The sequence below is a fragment of the Mustela lutreola genome, chromosome 17 (assembly GCF_030435805.1).
Source record: "Mustela lutreola isolate mMusLut2 chromosome 17, mMusLut2.pri, whole genome shotgun sequence".
NCBI classification, from domain to species: domain Eukaryota; kingdom Metazoa; phylum Chordata; class Mammalia; order Carnivora; family Mustelidae; genus Mustela; species Mustela lutreola.
The window spans coordinates 19,937,381-19,954,657 of record NC_081306.1 but is presented as its reverse complement, the minus strand read 5'-3'; the positions used below and the strand labels follow the sequence as shown (position 1 = coordinate 19,954,657).

Below are 17,277 nucleotides of genomic sequence, written 5' to 3'. Positions count from 1 at the left end.
TAAAGTCTCTGGGATGCCCAGGCAGCCATTCCAGAAAGTCCTGGTCCCGGGGATGCAGTGGCGGCCACTGGCTGGGAGAGCACACAGAGATCAGTTTATCCTGGCCACGCGCCATTCACTGAGGGAGCGCTCAGCTCCACGTGGAGAACTTGCCCTTGGCAGAGCATCTCTGAGGCTCTGACATGTCTAGTTGTGCTCAGTCCTCCCTGGGAGGCCTCCTCTGCCTTCACGCTCCTGGTCTATGCTTATCGTCGGCGAGCTTTGGTGTCAGGTAGGGCCACAATCCCAATCAGAGCACAAACACTTCCCCTCTCCCCTGTGGAGCCATTCGGGACTGTGCACTCAAACCGCACACCCGAAGGCTTAAAAGCCCAAGAATGCCAAAGAAGCCATTGTAACTGGGATCTCAGCGACCCTGTGAAGGAAGTGCTGCCTGTGTACCCAGATGCACATCTGTAAGGCCACCTGGAACAGGAGTACAACAGACTGTCCCTTACCACAGGCCTGCACTTGTACTCGATAGGCTGTAAGTGAAGGCTGTGACTTGGGAACCAAACCTGGGGCTTACACGAGGCTTTGCTTTGGCTCCCCAGGAACTGAAAAAGGCACACAAGGGTATGGACACAGGTTGTTTCTCCGAGTTGTCAATGCAAAACTGCAACAAGGAGGTAGGTAGGAAAGGGGGTTGAGGGGAGGAGATGAATCCTCCTCCGAAAACCACATTAACATGTGTAAGATTGCAGGGGGGCAATCCCCAGAGAGGAAGATAAACCCCCACCTTGTCCTCTTCTATGGCAAAAGCTTGAAGGGGCAGGAAGGCAAAAGATGTAAAAATGAACCTTCTGGGGAAAGAAGACCACAGGGCATCATTTTCTAACTTTCTTTTTGTTTTGCTTGAACATTTCTGCAATTCATAAAAAACATAAAATGACTCTAAAGAAAACCTGAAATGTCTCCTAAGCCTATGCAGTTTAAACCCTCTCTTTCTTCCGAGGAATACAAACTGACTTCGTTATTAGTGTCCAGCATAAATCATTACTGACAGGCGCAGGGATTGATCAGTGTGCGCGGAACATCTACGACTGCGGAGGCCCCATGAGCTTACGGACAGCTCTGCCTGGGATCTGAAGACACAGAGACACGACTCAAAATCTAGGTAGAAGAAACGTTTCCCGAGATCGCTTACCGCTGCACACATTCCTTCACCACTTCGTACTGGCCGATGGAAGCAGCTGTGTGAAGATCCAAGGGGACGGCCAGCTCCTCCCGGCTGACCTGAGCCCCCAGCCCGTGCCACATGGACAAGCTGCGGTTCAGGAGCTCCGGCTCACTGGCTTCATCGCTGAGCTCCGACATCACTACAGAGGGAGATCCAAGGGTCAGGTCTTTCCTTTCTGGGTGTTCCAGCGACTAAAACAGAATGGTCTCACTCCTACCGGCAGAGAGCAGCTATGGCACTACTCTAGCAGATTCAATGCAATCAACTCCTGGGACAGACTTAGAAAAGTTTCATTAGGGCGCCTGGGTGGCTCAGTCGGTTGGGCGTCAGCCTTTGGCTCAGGTCATGATCACAGGGTCCTGGGAGGGAGCCCTGCTTGGGCTCCTTGCTCAGTGGGGGGCCTGCTTCTCCCTCTTCCTCTGCCATTCCCCCTGTTTGTACTCTGTCAAATAAGTAAATTAGTTCTTAAAAAAAAGAAAAAAAGAAAATTTTCATTAAATACTTCACGGGTTTGGGCAGCTCCATCCTGCTAATACTGGTGAGCTTGTCACAAGACAGAAGAATAGCAAATACGGTGAGTCACACGCTGCAGTGAATACTTCCCTTCATCAACCCTCAGGCCCCAGTTCTGCAAAGGGAATTCTCCAGCAACTCAGAAAGCCCAACAACCTCTTGGATGGGCAGTCAAGAAATGCTAATTGAGTCACTGGACCAAATCACTCCTTGGGTGGGGTGACAAAGAGCCCTGGACTTGGAGTTAGAGCAGAATTTAGCTCTGCTACTTAACATCTCCAGTCTCCAGTTCCTTGTTGTCTAATGCAGACATAACTCAAAGGGCTGCTGTGTAAACACATGGAAAAATGGACAAATAAATGGTAGAACAGCATATGATGAAATGCTAGTAATAAGCAGAAGGAACAGTTGATATGCACAATATAGGAATGGATCTCAAACACAACTGTGCCAACAGAAGCCAGACTCAAAGGCTACCTACTGTATGATTCCACTTATATGACATTTTAGAAAAAACAAAACTGAAGGGCTGGAGGACAGATCAGTGGTACTAGGGATTAGGAATAGGGGAACCATGAAGGGAGAGCAAGAGGGAATCTGGGGGTAATGTATCTGCTCTGTATCCTGATTGGTGGGTATGATGACTCTATACATCAAAACTCACAGACCCAAACACCAAATGAATGAATTTACTGTATAAAAATTTTAAACAAGGGAATCTGGTTGGCTCAGTGGTTAAGCATCTGCCTTCAGCTCTAGTCATGATCCCAGAGTTCTGGGATCAAGCCCCACATTGGGCTCCCTGCTTGGCAGGAAGCCTGCTTCTCCCTCTCCTTCTCTCCTGGCTTATGTTCCCTTTCTCGCTGTCTCTCTCTCTGTCAAATAAATAAATAAAATCTTTAAAAAAAATTTTTTAAAACAAATATGGCGCCTGGGTGGCTCAGTCAATTCAGCTCAGGTCATGATCCCAGGGTCCTAGGATTGAGCCCCACATCGGGCTCTCTGCTTGGTGCAGAGTCTGCGTTTCCCTCTACATTCCCCCTCTCCACCCCACCCCTGCTCATGATCCCTTTCTCTCACACACTCTCTCTCAAATAAATAAAACCTGCAAGAAAAAAAATTTTTTTAAACAAATCTTGAAAGTCCCAGCACAGAAACTTGCTGATTGGTGTTCAGCAAACGTTAACTGAGTACGAATCCAACTATGAATTCCTTGAAAGTGGGAAAGAAGGCGGGCGGGGATGGGACGGGGGGTCATAGACTAGTAAATTGGTGGGGTGAGGGAACTTTCCCACAGATGGAACAGCACCAGGATGAAAAGCCTGTGATTATGATAGTCCCTTATCCTGGGAATCCTAACCAAATCAATACTTTTTATTAGAACCTTGAGGTTCAAGAGTAACATCTGTCTCCTACTATACAATGGGTGGGAGAAAACAAGGAAACAAGTATAGAAAAGGGAGAAAACAAAGGTTGGGTCCATTCAGATGGCCTAAAGCTGCCCCAGCAATTCACAGGTGCCTCTAGGACCTCAGTCTCTACTGAGGAATGCTTCTAAGCTCCAGGTAACAAGCTGAGATACCCAAACAAGCAACAAGCCACCAATTTGGCCAGACTATGTGCACATGTGAGGGGGGCTGCAGGTATCGGAGTTCAGGGCAAAGCCCTGCGTTCTGGTGCCACGAGCACCTCCTCACACCTGCAGAGCTTGAGCTCAACCAGTTGTCTCACTTTGCAGGCGAGAAACCTCAACAGTCGTGGCCAAAAGATACTGGATAAGAACACAAAAAAGCTGAGTGCCTGTTCAGGGCCTTTCAGTACAACCCTCAAGCCTCCAACTGGTGTGTCTCTTCTACTCCGAATGCCTTCTCTGGAGTGGAGCCCACGTGGTTTCTTTCTCCCATCACTGGAGGGAGGCTCACACAGCTGACACCCTGCAGGGTGGCAATCACACCCAGACCGGCTCAAGGGGCCTGGAGAGGGAGAACTCGGATGCCAAGGGCACACAAAGCTATGGCTACTGCCTTTATCACCCCACCACATGACACAAACTCTACAAGGACGGGGTATTTGTTATAAATAAAACGAGTATGCGTGTTCTTGCTCAGCGACCAAAAACCCTAACTAAAAAATAATGACGCTGGTGGTAGGCCTCCACGTCTACAGGGAAGAAGTCTCGTCCCGGCGCGTGTGCCCTTCGCGGGGACCGGGGTACCCACCCTGGTTCTCAGGCCCTGGGGAGGGTCGTTCGGGAGCACCCCGAGCCGCGACTGCACTGACGTCCCTTGACGCCTCCTTCCGGTAACTCTAGACGGCACGTGGCTCTGTAGTCCCCGCCGCGCGGCTGCTTACGGGGTAACGCAGTCAGAAACTCGCGCGGCGGGTTTGCAGGTGCCGGCACCATACGGGGGGCCCAGCCGCCAAGCAGCCTACCTGCGCTGGGCCCCGGGCAGCAGCCGCCGCCGCCGTTGCCGCCGCACGCCCTCCGGCCGGTCCGCTCGCCACCAGGCACGCCCGGGTACCCTCCGCGCTGATCGCCGCCACACCGCCCGGACCCCACCGCGCCGCTCCCGCCCCGGAAGTAGTTGCGGGAGGCGCGGAGCACGCCGGGACGCTCGCGGGACTCCGGGGCAGCTCCCGGGGCCGCGGTGCAATTCGTCCCTCCCGCACCCGAACCTTCCGGTCAGCTCGCCCGGCTCGCTGGGTGACGTCCATGGAAGCCAATGAACAGGGCGAGTTCTCCCTGCCCCGCCCCTTCCCTGGCCGGGAGAACCAATCCAGCTTCAAGAGAGGCAGGACGCGCCAAGTCCCGAAAGAGGGACAGGGGGGGATAGTGCGGTGGCAGCCCAGTCATCTAAGATTCCGGAGAAGGGGTTGGGGGGATTCCGAAGGCCGTGACAGCCTCAATAGTTGCGCCGCGGCCCGAGGGGTGAGCGCGACCGGAGGAACGCAGTGCAGACTGTTTATCTCCCTGTCAGGACCGGGTAGGGAGGGGAGGCGGAGGCCTGAGGTGAGTGGCCTCGGGCCTGCTGCAGCTGCGAAGGTACAGGTCGGGATTTGGACAGGACGGCGGGAATCGGGGAGTAGGGATGGGTGGGAAGGTCGGCAATGTGTTTTCCTCTTTCCCAGCTTTAGATATTTAAAGGCTTGACCCGGGAGGCCGTTGGCGTCTGGTTGTCATAACAACGGGGCGCCTCCGGGCAGGACGGGCCGAGGGCGGGGCTAACGGGCTGCAGCCAAGAAACGGACATGGACGTCGCGCCAGGATTCGGAGGAGACTGGAGCGGCTCTTTGGCTTACCTTTAGGCATTAACCCCAGTCCGCTGAATGAGCCGAAGTCCTCACCTGGGCGTTCAGGACCCTGCGCGACCTGGTCCGTTTTCACCGCACATTCCAGCAACGGATTCCTTCTTCCCCCAACTTGTTGGGCCATCTCCGCTCCTCGCTACTGTTTATGCTGTTCCTGCATCCGGTAGAGCCTTTCCCTCTCTTGTTGCCTTGCCTACCTAGAAGAACCTAGTCTCTGGTAGCCGCCTTCACCTCGGTGATTCTGCTGTCCTACAATCGGCCCTAGAGAGCCCCGTTTCCAAAAACGCATCTGCTGATGTGTATATGAGTTGCGTCTCCACCCTGCTGTTCACAGTTTAGGGTGCACCTACTCCTAACCCCTGCTTCCCTAACCACAGAAGCAGCACATCTCCTGCTGCTATCCTAATAGGGTATTAACTAGACAGGGCTAGGGCCCCTGTGCTCTCTTCCCGTCATCTATGCATTGTGGCCTCTGGTGCCACAAGGGGCGTCCAGACACTGGCTCTGAAGTACCATCATCCCACATTCCTAAAGCCACCGTGATCCCTGAGGGACCAGGCTTTCTCCTGTTAGACTCTGGGATACAAAAGGGGGGAGGATTCTGGTTAAATGCTTGGTTAGAGGAGGTTAATCTGAGTAGTGAACCCAAAAATATCTCCTGAGGACTCCAAAATGCCTAGTCCTGTGTAAGGGGGCAGTAAAGTATAGTGCAGCTTGAAATCCCCCCTAACTCTGATACAAATTCTATTTTTGCCATTTACTGACAATATAACTTCTCTGAGTCTGTAAAAGGCAAATAATAATAGTATCTATGTTATGTGGGATACAGTTTACAGTCTATTTGTCATATACACAGATACTCTCTATCATATACATATACCTACCTATGTATAGGTTATTATGGTTATTATGTATCTTTATATATATATCTATATACAGTTGACCCTTGAACAACACAGGGGTTAGGAGTGCCCACCCCCCACACAGTCAAAAATCCACATAGACCTTTTTTTAAGATTTTGTTTTTAAGGGGCTCAGTCGGTTAAGCATCTGCCTTTGGCTCCGGCCATGATTCCAGTGTCCTGGGATCAAGTTCTGCATTGGGCTTCCTGGTCAGCTGGGAGCCTGCTTCTCCCTCTCCCTCAGCCCCTCCTTCCCCTGTTCTTGCTCTTATCTTTCTGACAAATGAACAAAATCTTTAAAAAAAGATTGGGCGTGGGGCGCCTGGGTGGCTCAGTGGGTTGAGCTGCTGCCTTCGGCTCGGGTCATGATCTCAGGGTCCTGGGATCGAGTCCCACATCGGGCTCTCTGCTCAGCAGGGAGCCTGCTTCCCTTCCTCTCTCTCTGCCTGCCTCTCTGCCTACTTGTGATCTCTCTCTGTCAAATAAATAAATTAAAAAAAAATAAAATAAAATAAAAATAAAAAAATAAAAAAAGATTGGGCAGAAGGAGAAGCACCCCACCCCCACCGCCAAGCAAAGAGCCCAATGTGGGGCTTGATCCCAGGACACTGGGATCATGACCTGAGAGCCAAAGGCAGAAACTTAACCGACTGAGCCACCCAGGGTCCACCCCCCCCCCCCAAAAAAAAAAGATTTTCTTTTTGAGTAATTTCTACCCAATGTGGATCTGGAACTTACAACCCCGAGATCAAGTGTCGCATGTTCTACCAACTGAGCAAGCCAGGCACCCCTCCACATACAACTTGTGACTCCCCCAAAACTTAGCTACTAATAGCCTACTGTTGATTGAAAGCCTAACTGATAATATAGTTGATTGACATATATTTTGTAAATGTTTTATATGTTGTATTCCCATATAAAGTAAACTAGGGAAAAGAAAAAGTTGAGAAAATGCACTTACAGTACTACACTGTGTTTATAGGAAAATAATCTGCATACAAGTGGACCAGCACAGATCAAAGCCATGTTCCTCAGGGGTCAGCTGCTTCTGGGCCCCACGTGCACCACACACAGAGTGCGGGCACAGGGACTGATAGGAGCAGGAACCTGTGGAACCAGAAGGGAAACCAAGTGGGAGGTCTGGGAGTCTATATTCTTCCCCCACGGTGTCCCCCCTTGGCCCCGGGACCCTCACACTTTACCCTGTGTCCCTTGCAGGGCTGCTTGGATGATGGCATGCTGAGAAGCACCCCAGAGCCTGGGCCTCCATGGCATCCCCAGACAAAGATGAGGAGTCCTCATCTCTCTGGGCTTCCCAGACAGAGCCCTGGGATGCCATCCTCAAGGCCGTCAGAGAGCAGCTCCCATCACTGGACTCTGATTCGTCCTTGGTAAGCAAATGCCTTCTTCCTGTTCTTTCTCGGCCCCCACTGCCCTTCCTTCCCAGGGCAAACACACTGCTGCCCCACGGACAGCTTTGGAGTTTTTCAGCTTCTGTGTTTGTCATAATCTTGGTGGTTTTTATTCTCTGAATACATTTACTGATACTCAGAATCCTCCCAGGCCATTTCAGTGACCCCAAACCATGACTGGAGAATTCCCCCACGAGCTTATCAGGATGCACTGAGATGGTAACATGCATTCATTGAACAAACATTTATGGAGCCTACTTTGTGTTTTCAAGAACAAGAGCAGCAGGACAAGGGCAGCTTGGGCCTGAAGGCCCCCCCGCCGGGCTCTGCCCACCGCCCTGTAACCCAAAAGTCCTCTCATTTGTCCACAGTCAGACTGCGGGCCAGATGAGCTGTTCATCTTCCAGCGAGATCAAACTGCCCTGATCCCAGACTTGTCAGAGGAGCTGGCTGAAGATCCTGCCGGGGCCTGGCTTGCTACAGCCGATGGGCCTTCTGAGGTCTGTAGGAAGCAGGCTCCAGGGATCCACGACGCTGGGTCCCTGCGGGCAGAATGGGGTATGAGTGTGGGTGTCCACTAGACCCTAACAGCAGTGGAGCTCAAAGAGGTTAAAACCCCAGCACTCCCCAAACATTTGTTGACTGAATAATGGTGACAGTGGGGATTCAGAGGTAAGAAGGTACCCCTAGCTGGAGAGGCCAGATGAACGCAAGAAAGAATTAGGAAACACCACAGCACACTTGTAACTAAGTATCATAGTTAGTCATCACCAACCATCAGAGCAAAATTTCCATTTTCTTGTCTTTCCATTTCCCAGAGGCCGAAAACTCTACCAAAAACTAATGGCTTGGTGCTTAAAATTAATTGCTCCCTTTATAAAGAGAAGTCATCAATACGGTTTCATCACTGGGCAGGTCCCCAACCGGTCAGGCCTGTTCAGCTCCTGTTAAAAGCTCCAAGAGACTGGCTTAGCTCCGTTTTAACTATTATGACTAGTGGTCACTCATTAACCAGGGGAATGGGAGATGCTGCCTAAGGCCAACAGAGCCAGACTTCCGTCAAAGCAGAGAAAGCAGACTTTATTCAGTAACTACTGACAGTATGGGAAAGAGCTGAGCTCCGTCTGGTCCGTGCAGAGGTGACTGGGGATTTTCAAGGGAGAAGCAGGGAGGGGAAGAACAGCGCCCACTAGGGTCAGGGCCATGAACGACCACAGAGAGCCGGTCAGTGTGGGTGTGACGAGGCCAGGAGGTGTGTCTGCCCGCAGGTATGGAAGTCAGCAGTCCCACGAAGAAGGGAGACAGAGGCCAGGTCCTCCTGAAGGGCCCATGACAGATGTTTCTGGGTTATAAGAGACACATACTCACAAAAATACCGCTTTTGGTAAATGCTCTAAGAAAGGGAGGTCAGGTGTGGTTGGAACAAACACTAAGTTCTCCCTGCAGAATGGAGCTTTCTCAGGGGTTGGGGGGATCATCCTAGCCCTGTGCTGCTGGGGGCCGCTCTGGAGTCTGGTCAAGTCTCTCCTAACGGGCATGGGCAGAGTGGTTCTGCACTGGCAGTCTGTCTCTCTCAGTGCAAGCCCTGACACAGGGTCGTCCTACAGAACCAGGCAGGGCACTTCTCCTACCTGCCACCGTGACAGACGTCCCCTACTCACTCAGCTGTGCCTGGAATTATAATCCCAAACAGGAGAAACTCCCAGGGCTGCCAAGCCCTCTGGTTAGCACAGGTGCAGCAATGGCCACAGGACTTTATCTCATATTGTCTTCATTCCTCTAATTACCTCGGTGACACTCCTGGAGAATTTTTTCCAATTTGTGACAGGAAAGTCTGCACCAGCTCATGGGGGCAGAAGCCATGGGCTTGGTCTGGAGCCGAAGGGCCTGGCTTTCTTCTTGTCCACCCCTTAACGGCTATGTGGCCGAAAGGTGGAAACAACCAAATGGACAAACCAAACATGTTGTGTCCATACAATGGAACCAAGTCCTGACACAGGCTACCACCTCAGTGGACCTTAGAAATATAAGCTAAGCAAGGACACAAAAGGACCAATGTTGTAGGATTCCACTTAGATGCCGTATCTAGAATAGGCTAATCCACGGAGACAGAAGGTAGACTGGAGGTTACCAGGGGCTGGGGGATGGGGAGGCTCAGTCCCTTTGGGGTGATAAAAAAGCTTTGGAAATAGTGCTGACAGCTGCACATTATGAATATACTTAATGCCACTGAATATTTTTTAAATGACTAAAATAGCAAATTCATGTTACACACATATTTTACCACACACATACAAATTCCCTGAAGCTCATCTCTGAGGATACTAAGGACACCTGTTTTCTCCACAGGCAGGTGTGGTGTCTGTGGAACTCACAGCAGGACGCTGGAGTAAGGGGGGCGCAAAGACAAAGGGTTCTGCCTCTGTGCAAGGCGGGGATCCTGACGGGCCTGTAGAGAGCTGTGGTGAGACCAGCTCCCTTTGTCAGGTGCCTGCTGACATCCCCACGTGGGAGGAAGGCGACCATGAGGCTTTGTCCTTCAGCACCCAGGGTTCCCCCTGGGGGCCACACAGAGAAGCCACCTTCTCCCCCTGGGAAGATGACCTGAAAACAGAACCCCCAGGTGCTGCCTCACCAGCTGGTTGGAGCACAGACTCCAAAGACCACAGAGCCCCCCAAAGGGAGAGGAGGAAGATGATTGAGGACATACTCCATAAAGTTACCTGGGATGCCCGCGGCCCAGCCTGCAGTGACCGAAATCCAGCAGAAGAGGCAACGGCAGGCCTGAGACCAGAAACGCCCCCAGAGGGGCCCCGGGAAGGACCTCTGGTGCTTTCCCTCAAGGTAGGGAACCCCCTAGCCTGTGCTTCCTTTGAGGGGAGGTCCCTTGCACGGTGTCAACCTGAGGCCTGGCCCACGGCACCTGTCCTAGTCTGGGCTGCTGTGATAAACTCTCATAGACCTGGGGAGCGGGGCTTAAACCCCAGAAATTAATTTCTCACAGTTCCAGAGATTGGGGAGCGCAAGACCACAGCGCTGGTATATCTGATGTCTGTGAGAGCTTGTTTCCAGGCTCACAGATGGCATCTTCTGGCTGGGTCCTTGTGGAAGAGGCGAGGAAACTCTCTGGCCCTCTTTTATACCGAACAAACTTTGTTAAAACATAATTGCCCAAATGGTCAAGCCTTCATTTTCATACAGATAGTGTGACCACTTGTTTAAGTTGTATTTAGCTCATTAATGAAGGAGCCAGCAGGATGACAAAGCCGGTTCGGAGAGATTATGAGAAAGCAGGATTTTGTAAAATTCTGGGGAGAAAGAAAGGGATGCTGAGATAAAATGGCACATGAAGTACAAAATCGGTCAGCATCCGACAAGCAGCAAAGCTGTCCGTTACCTATAGGGTTACCATCTCTACGGGACAGAAAACCACTGCACCTGTTTCTCAGGTTTACAAAGTCACAACATGGTCGCCTGTGGAAACCAAATTAGCCCCGCCTCCAGGAGATGGGCTCGTCAGGGAAGCGCTAGCATGACATTTAAACATTATGCGATCTTTTTTCCCCCTTATTTGCAAATTTTGATTAATTTTCTTAACGACTTAGAGAAAACTGGCCTTAGCTTGTACATGAAAGTTGTACATGAAGGTCATTTTTACCAATTCCTTTCTCATCAATTGCTGTTGAAATAAGCCATTCTTTCTGCTCGCCCTGAAACACCTGTTTCACACACCGCTGCTGCGAGAGGGTCCACAAGAAACACCAATTCCTACTTCACTTCCTCCCTCCTCTCATCACAGCCAGGTTCCCCCAGCGCTGTCTTCCCAGTCCTCCTGTGACAGCACCAGCCCAGAACAATCTTAAAGAGCAAAATGTTTAAACCTCCCATCCCTAAACCCCTATGAACCTAAGGAGCTTAAGATGACACTGGGTTTCAGGGCCAAACAGTCTTTGTACCAAAAACAAAAGTATTGCTCAAAAAAGTCGTAGGAAGGAGATGGCAGGCGGTGTGGGTGACAGAGTGTCCACGTGGACAGGCACCTACACCCTGGGGATTCCTCACCTGCAACAACCCACAATGGCCTCTGTTGGTCACAGCAGCTGTAAAATCGGGCACTCCCGCCACCAGGACCCTGCGCTGCCTCATAATCACTGCTTTAATTATTTCAGGAACTTGAAGAGTGGGATTTGGATCACATCCTTCAGAGTCTGGCAGGGCAAGAAGGCGACAGGGGAGATCGCGCACCTAGAGCCACGTGGTGGGCAGCTGACCGCCTGGGCCGAGGTCTGACCTTGAATGCTGGGGCCCAAATGTATGCCCACAAGCAGCTCCTTCCAGACCCTCTCAATAAAATAGGGTCAGCCCTGCAGCCCACCATGTCCTCTCTGCTGCTCAGGCCCCATGGTCCCAAACACACAGGTGCCAGTCCACGAAAACTGCCATTGACTCATTCACTCACTCATTATATATATGACCCCCCTACTAGGTGTCGGGAGTGGATGAGGGTCTGGGGATAGGAAAGGGGGACCTTCACACTGCTCCCGACCCTTGACTCACACCTTTCCCTCCTACCCACCTCCTCGGGCCTTCCTCTCTTTCTGGAAGCAAAGAGATCTGGGGTTTGTCCTCCTTCAGCCAGTGGCTACGCACACCCTGCCTCCTCTCACCTCCCCAGTGACAAAGCAAGCCAGGGATGTGATGACTGCCACTGCATGTGTGCCCTTGCTCTGGGCAGTTCTGTAAATAAAAGAGGTCCTCCTCCCCTCTCCAGCTGTCCTGGGCCACACGTGAGTGGAGACTGGTCTGAGGCAAGAGCGAGGAGGGGTGGGGGTTCCAGCCTCCGCTTCCAGAGCAAACCTCCTCTGTGGCTGACAGCCCCTCGTGCTGTTTCAACATGGTTTTGTTTGTCAGTGATTTAAAGCCTTAGCGCAGGATGTGGAGAAACCCTGCCCCCTGTCAGGCAGGGGCTGGCCTGTGCTGTAACTGATAGACACGTTAGGGAGGACAGTGTGGCAGAAGCCACTCTCATTAAAACCACAGAAGACTTTGACCCCCTTACTCCACTGCTAGCGTCTATCCTCCACACACACCCCAGTGGGCGAGGATGTGTGTTCGAGAATGTTCGTTACAGCACTGTTTATAATCAGGAAAATCCGGGAATGACCCATATTCAGTATCCAGCAGGAGTCAAGCTCGGACACCACAGAACGTGCTAAAACCCAGTGACGAGAATCTATGTTAACATAGAATGACATAATCTCTTCCGTGAAAAAAATCTATAGAGGATAATTCTGTTGCGATTTTTTTTTTTAAGTGAACACATAGAACTGCTAATTATGGTTCCCTCTGACGAGTGGGACTGGGGGGTGAGGAAGTGAGGGGAACCGTTCCTTGTCACTCCTACTGCACAGGGCCTGCGCGCAGATCGCTCCCCTGGTCCTGCAGAGCTGGACGCGGGGTCCTCATAGAGGGCTGTGGGTGGCAGAGGGGGTGCACAGTAGACCCACACGAAGGAGTCCAAAGGGTCCTAAGGCTCAGGCTGCTGTAAGTCAAAGCATGGGTGTCCCCTCAGCAGCCTCCCCGCTCTCCCATCAGACCAGAGCCGGCCGAACTGCCAGGACAGGCTCATGGAACAGCTCACCCTTCTGTGTGCCGCCCAGTCCCAAGCCCCTTCTGCCGACAGACCCCAGGACACCACGCAGCACGAGGCCAGGAGCAGGTGAGACTTCTGCCAGCCACAGCCTGTCCTCTCTCTGGAACTGGCAGAGAACTTGCAGCATGTATCAGGTCTACCCTGGGTGCGGCACTGAGGCACAGTTCTCATTTCCTCTCAAGAATCTGATCAGGTAGGTGCTGTCATTATCTCCGTTCTACAGATGGGGAAACTGAGGCTCAGAGGTTGAGCTACCCGGGCCATACATGGCAGAGCTGGGACTCAAGGCCTAAAGCCCCTGTTCTCGCACACGCCCTGGGAACCCTCCCTTCAGCATCCACATGGCTCCCCCAGTTTGGGACCCTGCCCCTCTGGCTGCTATTAATTAGGCCAGCCCTGGAGTCTAACGCGACCCAGGACGATCAGAGCCTTTCTGTGAGAATCTCCCTGTCTCTGGGTGGGAATGGGAGGGCAGAGGTGGGCACAGGGCACTGGGATCCCTTAAAACCTACTCTCCACTCTTTTTTAGGGATCTGAGAGCCAATGCATTCTCCTTTTCATCCAAGCTAGTTGGAGTGGCCTCCTGTTCCTGGCAACCCAGTGACCAATAGAAATATCTAGGCGCGGGCGATGGTTCAGTGGTTTGAGTGACCAACTCTTGGTTTTGGCTCAGGTCATGACTTTGGATTCTGCACTCCGAGGGGTGTGCGTCCCTTCTCCCTCTCCCACTGTTCCTCCCACCCCCACTTATGCTCTGTCTCTTTCAAATACCTAAGTTTAAAATAAAAAGCACCTAGACCTGTGTTGTCCAATTGGTAGCCTCTGGCCACACACGGCTACTGAACCCTTGAAATGTGCCTGGTGCAACTGAGGAAATGAATTTTTAAAATTTATTTTTAAATTTAATTATAACTAGCTTACAAGCAAATTTAAGTAGCTATTTGTAGCAAATGGCCACCACGCTGGGAAGCACAGATATGGAACATTTCCAGTACCACAGATCGTCCCATGGGACAGTGTCGGCCCAATCTTGAGGGCTGTTCTGAAGAGCAAAAGAGCAGGTGCGCTTACAGGGCCTAGCTCAGGCCACTCTGTCATCACTGAGTGACAAAAAGCCCTGCTCTCTCATTTCAGATCTGCTGCATGCATCCAGGCTGAGCTGGGCCTGGCCCAGAGCAGGCAGCTAAGGAGCCCAGCAGAGCCTCCCACCATCTTCATCGATCTGCGGCCCTTGGAGCCATCAGACCCCGGGTCGGTGGAAAGGTACTGGGAGCGGTGACGGCCCAGCTTTGCAGTGCTCACTTTAGCCTCAGGAGGAACGGGAGCTCGGGCAGGTGGGAGTCACGCTGGTGTGGGCAGTCCCAGAGCACCGCTCAGCGGAGAAGTGCTTTCAGCCAGGAGCTGAGCCTGGCCAACCTTCCCGCTTGGTCCCATCAGCAGACTCTCCCTGCAAGGAGGCAAGAACCCAGGTGGAGCTCTGAGCAAACCGAATCTGAGCTTTGGTACATCGACCCTGGGGGATGTCCCTCCACTACTTGGCAGCAAATCCCAGTGGCCTTGCATCAACAGGGAGGCCTGGGTGGCCTGGGGCACATCCCGTGAAGCCAGTTTTCCTCTTCTCCAGCTCCAGCCCCAGCCCCAGCTCCTTTGACAGCGAGGAGGAGGAAGAGGAGACAGTGGCTCTCAGAGACCAGCAGGGCCCCCCTGAGCAGGAGAGTCCTTCCCCCCGGCAGCTATGGTAACCACCAAGGGGCTCCCATCACCCCGGAATGTCCCATCTCTGCTTTCCACGCAAGCCCTCAGCCTCACACACTGAACATTTGTGCTTTCAGCTCTGTCTTGTACCCACAGGGATAGTATGTGTGGGTCTGGGGAGAGGGGTCTAGGTGGTGGCCGTGGGAGCTCACTTGGGGCCCGGCCTGGACTGCTGTCCTCCCAACATCACCAAGAATACCTTAGTTCACTCCTGAGAAGGGAGTAGTGCTTTCCTTCTGAAAAATAGCTTCTCAAATCAATTTATACCCTACTCCTGATAGCACTGGAAGTCAAGTTGTTGGAATGAAATGATGGTTTTTGGCTAGAAATGAGAAGAAGAAGTGCAGTGTCCCATTTGGAGACGGCCCGCTTCCCACCGGGCAGAGGACTCGCACAGTGGTCCTGGGGCCACTCAGACTTATATGCTGTATCTCTTGTTTTTGGAATTGCAAAGCCTGTGGATCCTATCCTCTGGGAATGTCAGAGTCCAAGGCAGCTCTCCCTCTCAAGTACATGTCTATGTCTAGGCATAGAGGAAAAAAGAAAAAAGAAAGTGTCACACAGGGGAGCTCCCAGAAGCCTTGAATAAGCTGACATGCCCTGTGACTCAGCACAGGCTGAGAGGCCAAAATCTCTCACTTACCTTCTTGAGAACCAGGGAACACAATTCAGGAAGCACTCTGGCCCCTTCCTGTGGGGAGGTCTGGTGTTGACTGATCGTCTCTTGTGTCACAGGGACTGCACTGGGAAGAGTCAGCTTCTCCAGCAGCTCAGGGCATTTCGGAAGGAGACGGCTCAGCTGAATTGGCCTGCCAATGGGGGTCCCAGTGGCTGGAAGGCTCAGGTCCCTGAAGATCCAGCCAGCTCCGCAACTAGGAGGAAGCAACATGTACCAGCTTGGGCTGAGCCCCAGAACACCCAGGCCAGATGCCCAGGGGGAGGTCCCAGGGCACTAGGGGACGCTCTTGGGCCAGGGACAGCCAGGGAGGCCCTGGTGCCTCCCCTGAGTCAACCGTAGCTGCCTCCAGGAACCGAAGGGAGGAGCTGGATGGGATGATTCCACTCTCCATCCACATGCCCTGGCCCCTGGCTCTCCCTTGTTTCCGTGACAAGGTGCTGCTTCTGCAGCATGGGGACCCTTGGGCTGCGGGGCATTCTATGCACTTAGAGCAAAGACGCCAGAACACAACTGTATAGAGCGCATGATGACAGCGCCTCTGACTGCACCTGGGAAGCAGACCCCACAGAGAGAGCACGGTCTGTGCCGACAGTGAGACTGTCCAATTTTTTCTCTCCTGTGTCTGTTCCCCCTTTGGTGTGCATCTGTTATTGACACCAAGCAAGCTCTTTCTAAAACTAAAACTTCAGTAAAACATATTTAGAGAATTTGTGGGTTGGAAGGGTCTTGCAAGAGAATCGGGCCTGATCTTCTGGGTCCCTGGCTGCTTGCTACTCTATGTGCCTAAATGAACACACCACAAGCTCTCTCTCAAGCACCAAGTGGATTCTTTGATAAAGCGGTGAAGGCTTTTCCCTTTCACCACGATACAAAGGCACACATCTGTTTTAGGGTCCTTCCAAACTATGGGTGGAGCTGATCTTCCCAGAAAGTACTGAGTGTCCTGACACCCAAATGGTCCCCATGGAACAGGGCAGTGCCCTGCCGTGTGGATGATATCCCTTCTGTTACTTTGCAAGCGCTATTCCCCACCATCCCCCATTTTCAGTCCTTTCATATTATATCAGCCCTGCTGTCCCCAACAGGCTGAAGCCCTGACCTGGGGCTACCTCTGTTCTCTCGTCAACTTGTATCTGAGGTTCCGTTTCTCTCAGTCTCTGCCCTGTCCCACCCCGCCTGCCCCAGGGGAAGAGCAGTCATCTCAAGTCCCCGTGACATGAGCTCAGCGGCTTGGCAGGGTCCTTGGGATTGGGCACGGGTACCAGCATTCGCTTGAGGTCACCACATGCTGGCATGCGCTGCGGATAGGTACGGGTCTCTTTCCATCAAGCCCTGTACCAGGCAAGGCAGGCTCAGCCAGCCAGTGAGGACCACAGACCCCCTTGATATGGCCATGGGGGCCCCCACACCAGCCCCCACCTGCACCAGTGAGGGGCCAGGGGCGAGACAACTTACACCAAGGACACGGGAGGCCCTAGGTGGGCCTATTAGCAGGGAAGGTGATCAGGCTGTGTCACCTGGGCTCCCAGGTCTCACCCATCTGCGAAAGTCCCTTCCTCTCTGCTCCAGGGCACCTGCAGTGTGGTCAGAGCTCGGCTGCTGGGCAAGGCAGACTGAACGTGACCACCTCCACCCATGCAGCCTGTCAAGAGCCATGGCCAGCTTTTTTTCCCTTTAAACCCATTTTCCCCATCTCTACCCCCTTTTATGCCAGGAAGTTCATTAAGCATGTTTCACAAAGTAAGAAGATAAACGCTTTGTTCCAAGTTCAACTGGGTGAATGACCATTAAGGCAAGCCAAGATGATATGGTAGGAGTTCAGCTCTGAGTTTACA

General features: G+C 52.4%; 2 protein-coding genes across 17 annotated transcripts in view; one reads left to right on the top strand and one right to left on the bottom strand.

Moving 5' to 3' along the window:
* ANKS3 (ankyrin repeat and sterile alpha motif domain containing 3) overlaps nt 1-4,395 on the bottom strand; it is a 38,275-nt gene extending 33,880 nt beyond the window's left edge. For 4 of the 7 annotated variants that reach the window (XM_059154487.1, XM_059154490.1, XM_059154492.1 and 1 more), the window contains exons 1-2: nt 4,166-4,395; nt 1,187-1,358 (exon numbers count right to left, since the gene is read on the bottom strand). In XM_059154487.1, the coding sequence (XP_059010470.1) occupies nt 1,187-1,356 (170 nt within the window). In that variant the 5' untranslated portion in view covers nt 1,357-1,358; nt 4,166-4,395. Of the gene's footprint in view, nt 1-1,186; nt 1,359-3,951 lie in introns of those variants that run through there. The other 3 variants (XM_059154489.1, XM_059154488.1, XM_059154494.1) reach the window with 3 other exon arrangements.
* Nucleotides 4,396-4,521: 126 nt separating this feature from the next.
* DNAAF8 (dynein axonemal assembly factor 8) lies at nt 4,522-16,256 on the top strand. Of its 10 annotated transcripts, none has more exons than XM_059154513.1 (10): nt 4,522-4,742; nt 5,039-5,204; nt 7,162-7,334; nt 7,727-7,855; nt 9,843-10,199; nt 11,525-11,639; nt 12,951-13,074; nt 14,143-14,271; nt 14,633-14,746; nt 15,499-16,256. In XM_059154513.1, the coding sequence occupies exons 3-10, from the start codon at nt 7,212-7,214 to the stop codon at nt 15,779-15,781; spliced, it is 1,374 nt and encodes a 457-aa protein (XP_059010496.1). In that variant the 5' UTR covers nt 4,522-4,742; nt 5,039-5,204; nt 7,162-7,211; the 3' UTR covers nt 15,782-16,256. The 10 variants fall into 10 exon arrangements, with proteins under 10 accessions (XP_059010496.1, XP_059010493.1, XP_059010494.1 ...); XM_059154508.1 differs by having other exon boundaries at nt 4,524-4,661; nt 9,705-10,199; XM_059154512.1 differs by having other exon boundaries at nt 4,524-4,742; nt 9,705-10,199; nt 14,639-14,746.
* Nucleotides 16,257-17,277: the final 1,021 nt, after the last annotated feature.